Source organism: Sinohyriopsis cumingii, chromosome 5 (assembly GCF_028554795.1).
Source record: "Sinohyriopsis cumingii isolate HCF-2022 chromosome 5, ASM2855479v2, whole genome shotgun sequence".
NCBI lineage: Eukaryota > Metazoa > Mollusca > Bivalvia > Unionida > Unionidae > Sinohyriopsis > Sinohyriopsis cumingii.
The window spans coordinates 95,104,389-95,111,114 of record NC_142965.1 but is presented as its reverse complement, the minus strand read 5'-3'; the positions used below and the strand labels follow the sequence as shown (position 1 = coordinate 95,111,114).

At 42.4% G+C, this 6,726-nt stretch overlaps 1 protein-coding gene across 1 annotated transcript; it reads left to right on the top strand.

Moving 5' to 3' along the window:
- Window positions 1-6,186: 6,186 nt before the first annotated feature.
- LOC149799800 (general transcription factor II-I repeat domain-containing protein 2B-like) lies at window positions 6,187-6,726 on the top strand. Its single transcript, XM_089958283.1, has one exon. It carries the CDS (start codon window positions 6,187-6,189, stop codon window positions 6,724-6,726), a length of 540 nt encoding a protein of 179 aa, XP_089814409.1.

Sequence of the window (6,726 nt, the reverse complement as noted above, 5' to 3'; positions counted from 1 at the left end):
TTAACTTGCCGCAAATAGCATATATTGTAAATTATGTTAATGTATACAGGTAACAACACTGACACAGTGCATGCTGGCAATGTGCCAACAGCAAAGACGAATAGATTTTTGAAGGTTCCCTTATTGATTCCCTGCGGTTATTAAATGTTTTCTTGCACTTAGAAACTCGCTCTAGCGCTTGAAATATTAATAGGATCATTTACTGAATTTATTGCAATGATATATTTCATATTTAATTGTATTCTTTCTTTATCGTTACATTGCTATATAACGTGTGATTACGTCCGTCCGTCTATATGTTTGAGAACACAACGAGTTGAGTGGGTGATAGGTATCTTCTTCTAGACTCTAGAGTGAGATTCTCTCTCCAAGAGCCGGTGGATGGGAAGCGTAAGAATATGTGCATGTTAGTGTAACGCTACGATGATATGGGGGGGGGGGGGGGGCGAGTAGCCGAGTGGTCTTAAACGTTCTCCGTTACGGATCACTGCCATCTCACCTCTGTCTGCGCCGGTTTGAGTCTCGGATTCAGCGAATGTAAGTATGTGAGAAAGCTTGCCAGTAGCTTCTCGTGGGTCGATGGTTCTTTCCGGGGTTTTACCGGGTTCATCCTCCACCATTAATACTGGCCGCCATGTATAGCCTATCGTGTGCTGAAAAATGGCGTTAAACCCCACAACAACAACAACGATCATATAGATACGTGCAAAACTCGTCTATGCAATCACGCAGTCGTCAATCCCTACATGTGTGGCCGGAATTGTTTGAGATTTTTAAACCTGCGGATCTTTTTTCTTCAAAATATGTATATCAAGTTAAAATATAGCTGATTTACAAATGTACCATACGAATACCGTTAATGCATTTATATTTTACCCCTTCATCGAAATATACATGGGAAGCGTGAAAGTGTGAACAATATGCCATCATCTTCACTCAGCTACTAAATGTTTCTCTAGAACTTAAAGATAATCGAGTAAAAATGTAAACGTCATCAAAATACGCCTGAGGGATATGAGTAGTATATGGGGATACCCTACGGACCATGGGAACTTAGTGTTAAAACGGGAGGATGTACCCTACGGACAAGGGGAATTTAACATAGGTGGAATACTCTACGGACAAAGGAAATTTAACATAGGGCATGTACAGTGAAATATATTGGAACTGTATAGGGACAATGGGAATTTAACTTGGGTTACGTCACGGTACTGGAAACAATGGCAACAATGTTGTAAGCTGACCTGAATACGCGCTACTGTAGGTTGGGACATGTACAGCAGAGACATAGACATAGAGAATTGGTTATAGACAAATGCATAGACAAATATAGATTTATCTACTAAATCTATCACACAAACAAATATACAATCAGCAAAAGAAATTAAGCAAGAGAGAATAGACATCTTGTCGAGACATATGAGTGGCCCTGAAAATAGCCTTTGTTGTTTTTATTAAACCATCCAGTTAACAAAGAGTGCATCGCACGGGTCTTCTTCTCTTCCTCAAACATCGTCTGTCATCTGGACCGTAGACTGAGACTCGCTTCAGACAGCCTTGCCTCTCCACATATATTCTTCGTTTCTAAAGTTCCGAATCGGTGATATTAGTGATAACCCATGATGATTTAACATACATTGGATAGTCTGGGTGGAACAGCATCAACGATAGGAGGGTAGACGATTCTAATTTAGTCCACATCTTGTGACGAGAACATGAGAATGGAATGGGGTATATCGCGGTTAGTTATAGTGGAATAGCGGATCGAAACAGATTGGTTTCTTTCATCAATCCTAACAAGCGTTACAGACTTCAGTCACAGTGTGGAGTCTGTCTTCCAAACAAAAGAGAGCTACCTGTAGCGTTACTTTCCATAATAGATTCGCTAGCGTCTATGCGCAGTGAATCTATGCGGAAGAGTTAGAACATGGCGCAAACTACAACGACGATGAATTAAGGTGCACCGGCTGTGGAGACGAGGAGTGGTGGCATAGCAGTGGCTACCAAAGCAAACAAAGTTCTACTTCCAGAAGAGAGCGATCTTAATTGGGAGTTAGTGGATTTTCTTTCTTCTTGATAATAATTTGTTCCTGTACATGCAACTTCGTCGCCTTCTCCTTCCTTACCGAACGTCGAGGATTTTAAACAGAGGCATAAAGAAGAATTGTAGAAATTTTTGCAACAACATAAAGAAGCAGAACAAACAATTTCTCATTCAACAAGAAGAGGCAAAAAGAAAATGACAAGAAGAAGAAGAAGCAAAGAAGACACAATGTCTAGGAGAGAAAAGGACGGTGAAAATTCAAACTGTAACGGTACTCTAAGACATTTTGGAAGAGTTAAGGAATCTGAAACAAATGTATCAAACTGTTTTAAGAGAAGAAAAAACGATCCCGGGCCAAACAGTTTAACCCCGTCAACACTCCCACTACGTCTGAGATACCAACACTAGTGATTTCTACCAAATCATCGACAGTAGCAGGACAAGAACTTGGCCTTGGCCGTCGAGAAGGGATAAGGCAGTTAAAGCACATTACCTTCCGTTCCTGAGTTTGTGTATTTTAGAAATTAAGAAAACACACAACGGTCCTTTTCATGGCCACCCACTTCTCTCGAAAAGTGACTACCCAACGTTTGCCAAAATCAAATAAAACTGAAAACCCTTTTTTCCCATCATGTGTGTGTGTGATTATGTGAGTGTAGGTCATTATTATTATTAAAATCAAAACCAAGAGACGGATAAACGCTCCTCTTGAAATTTACAACCACAGCCTACACTTACGCAGTGAAATTTAAAGATTTCAAGTCAGAACTACCGCTGCAGAAATCAGAGGGGTTCATCGCCGATTTTGTGGGATTCTTTGTTAACCACACTGAAACGGCAATATCGAGCTAACGAAGACGATCGCTTGACACCTTCCATTTAGCACGACTGTCTGAAGTTATCCGTTTGGATCGAGTTTAGCAGACCATCAGAACTGACACCTGCAAAAGTCATCGAAAGATTCAACACGTTCAGTAATCCAATGACAAGTTTCACATCACCGATCGAAAAGCGACACCGTACATGGCCCCCATTTCTCTTCCCAATGGTACCTGGCGCAAAAAGGTGTTACTGGTGAACAACCTTCTCAGCACCAAAACGAACCTCGTCCAAGTTAACAACACTCAAGACAAGATGTGTTTAGCCCTAGCCATCGTAGTAGCCGACAAGAACGACATGACAGAACGGAAAAGAGCCTGGAAAACTATTCAAGATATAACCGAGCCAAACAACGATATGAGACCCCACTCCTGTTACAGCAAGCTGACCTAGCCAAAGACACGCCCTGTGGCATTCCTGAAAGGTAAACATTGTAAGAGGTCTTAGCTCAAAGCTACACATTGAAAGTGCACCAACAAGAAGTGCGTGGAAAACTTTTGTTTTAAGGCAAAGATTTCAAACATGGAAAATACGTTCACATCCATCATCACGATGAACATTTTGATCCCATTACCAGTATCAAGGCATTCCTCGGATATGGTTATTACTGTACGAATTGTGACTATGGGTATAACAATCGAAAGCAACACAAACATCGTAGATCGAAATGTACAGGATGTTTAGTCTCTAAACCCTGCCTTGACGAATGACAAAATCGAGTGCATTGCCCGGCTTGTCAACTAACTTTTGTCAGCCTTACCTGTTACCTACAACAACTGAAGACACAAGGTCCACAGCAGAAAAGTGCTTGCCAACTCCTGACATTGTGCCCTATTTGTGGACAAGTTATACGTACCAACAGTGGCAAGGAGCACGTTTGTAGACGAAAGAAACGATTTCATATTCGCCACCAAATTATGGACTTGGAACTCGAATGCTACACCCAAAAATGCCAATCACAACACAAGGAGGAGGAGGAAGAGGAAGATGACCACAAGAAAGGAACTTCATCTTTTTAGATTTCGAATGTATGCAAGAGATCTGCATTCACATTCCTCATCAAGCATGCGAAAAGTTCTTCCAAGAACCTATCTTGTACCATTTCCCACACTGTATCAAGATTCCTGAAGGACGTGAAAAAATCTTTCGAGGACCAAATACGCTGACTAATTTTGCCCAATGGATCTTAGACCCCATCAGCAAGACATGGAGTCAAGCGGATATCGAACGTTACGGAGATTGTCATCGCTATGCTACGGTGGTGGCTCACAATCTCTCGGGATACGATGGACAATTTCTTCTCAAATACTATACGGAACGAAGCACAGAACGTCATAAAGTCACTTTCAACGGAGCCAAACTCCTTTCCGCGCAAGTGGAACAAGTACAGTTTAAAGATTCGATGAGTTACTTGTCATGCCTTTAAGCCGAATGCCTAAAACATTTGGAATGACAGAAATGGCAAAGGCTATTTTCCGCACTTTTTCAATACCGAATCCAATCAACACGCTGTCCTGCCACATTTGCCTGATACTCACTACTATGACCCCCGACAATATGCGCACCACACAACGAGAAGCTTTGTATGCTTTGTAGCAATCTCACGCGTCGGACCCCTTCGACCTTTAGGCAGAAATGTTTATGTATTGTCGATCCGACATGAACATTTTACGACGTTGATGTGGAAAATTTTGAGAATTGTTCATGGAGCACGGAAAAATCTGCAGCATTGCCAAAGCATGTTCCTTAGTGTACCGCAAACGATTCATGCCCGAAAGGACCTTGGCTGTCATACACCCTCAAACAACCAATTTTTTCAAACGTGGATATATGGTCAAAGCCATACGCTGGCTACATTACTTGTGCAACAAGGAAACCAAGTGGATCAGCTAACATGCTACAAAAGAAGAAGGCGAAAAGAATATTGGAAATTATTCGGTGGAACGCTGCCACTTAGAAAACCCCAACATCGTGTACGGCAGGGGTGTCCAAAGTCCGGCCCGCGAGCCAATCACGGCCCTCGGTAAGATTTCATACGGCCCGCAGCTTCGGTCATATAATGTATTATTTATGGCCCGCTAGCACGCGAACCCTTCTCCGCTCATTTCGGCCATGGCGACTAAAAAAGAAAAAGAGGAAAGTTGACAGTGAGGGCAGCCGCTTTCAGGAGAGATGGAAATTACAGTACTTTTTCACTGAAAATCGAGGCAATTGTGTTTGTCTCATTTGTAACGAGACGGTTGCCTTGTTTAAGGATTTCAACTTAAAGAGACACTACCAGACTAAACATGCTGACACATACGACAAGCTAACAGGGGGTGACCGCGCTGAAAAGTGAAGCAACTCCAAGCTGCTCTGTGAGTCAAAGGAAAATATCATCAAAGCAAGCTTCGATGTGGTCATGTTATTAGTTAAACATGGCAAATCTTTTACTGAAGGTACATTTATCAAAGGCTGTGTCATGAAAATGGTGGAGAACATTTGCCCCGAGAAGAAGCAAGAATTTATGAATGTTTGCCTGGCACGTAACACTGTGGCACGGAGAGTTGTGGAGATATCGTCAGATATTCAGAGACAACTGAGGGACAGGGGAGGGACTTTTGATTATTTCTCATCAGCCTGCGATGAAAGCACCGATGCTTCTGACACTGCACAGCTCTTGATTTTTTTAAGAGGAGTTGAGGACAACATGAACGTAATAGAGGAGCTGCTTGACCTCCAAAGCCTTAAAGACCAAACCAGAGGAACGAATTTATTCGTTTCTGTTTGTGATCCTGTTGATGATATGAAACTACCTCCAAAGCCTTAAAGACCAAACCAGAGGAACGAATTTATTCGTTTGTGATGCTTTGATGATATGAAACTACCGCGGAGTAAAGTTTCTGGGATCATTACCGATGGTGCGCCTGCCATGGCTGGTGAGCAAAGTGGATTGTCCACACTGATCTGCAATAAAGTCAGCGAAGAAGGAGGTAACGCTATTAAACTACTCTGTATAATTCATCAGCAGGCTCACTGCGCCAAACATATCAAATCTGATCATGTTATGAAACCAGTGGTAAAGGCAATCAAGTATATTCGCTCTAAAGCTCTACACCACCGACAGTTTCATCAGTTCTTGCTTGACATCCAAGCTGAATACGGAGACGTAATATATCACAACGATGTGAGGTGGCTAAGTCGGGGGTCTGCAATGCAGCGATTTTTCTCTCTCAGAGAAGAAATAAGACATTTTTTTGTGTGTGTGTGAAAAGAGGCAACCGATGGAAGAATTGTCCGATCCTGTATGGCTGGCAGATGTGTCTGTTTCGGTTGACATAACGAAGAATCTGAATGGGCTGAATGTTAATCTTCAAGGACGAGATGCAGTGGTGAGCCAGCTATACGCTCACGTCAAGGACTTTGGAACGAAGCTGCAACTTTTCCAAAGACACTTGTCCCAAACAGAGCCCAGCACCACTCACTTCCCAGCTTTGAAAGAAGTAATTGACAGTTTCCCACAGGACAACATCAGTTTTCAAATGAAGAGTTATGCAACAGCTATTGCATCTCGTTCTGTGGAATTCAACAAACGCTTTCAAGATTTTGCAGTTATTGAAAAGGACATGTTGCTTTTCTCTTCTCCCTTCTCCGTGGACCCTGCTGATGCTCCTCCACAGCTGCAGCTGAAGCTCGTTGAGCTGCAGTGTGACGATAAGTGGCGCGCCAAACACAAGCAACTTTCTCTTGTTGACTTTTATGGGCAGCTGGATAAAGGCAGATTTCCAGAAATGCGAACATTTGCTAAGAAAATGCTGAGCTAA

Excerpts from the sequence above, each read along its gene's own strand:
- LOC149799800 (XM_089958283.1), top strand. The coding sequence starts at position 6,187 with ATGGAAGAATTGTCCGATCCTGTATGGCTGGCAGATGTGTCTGTTTCG.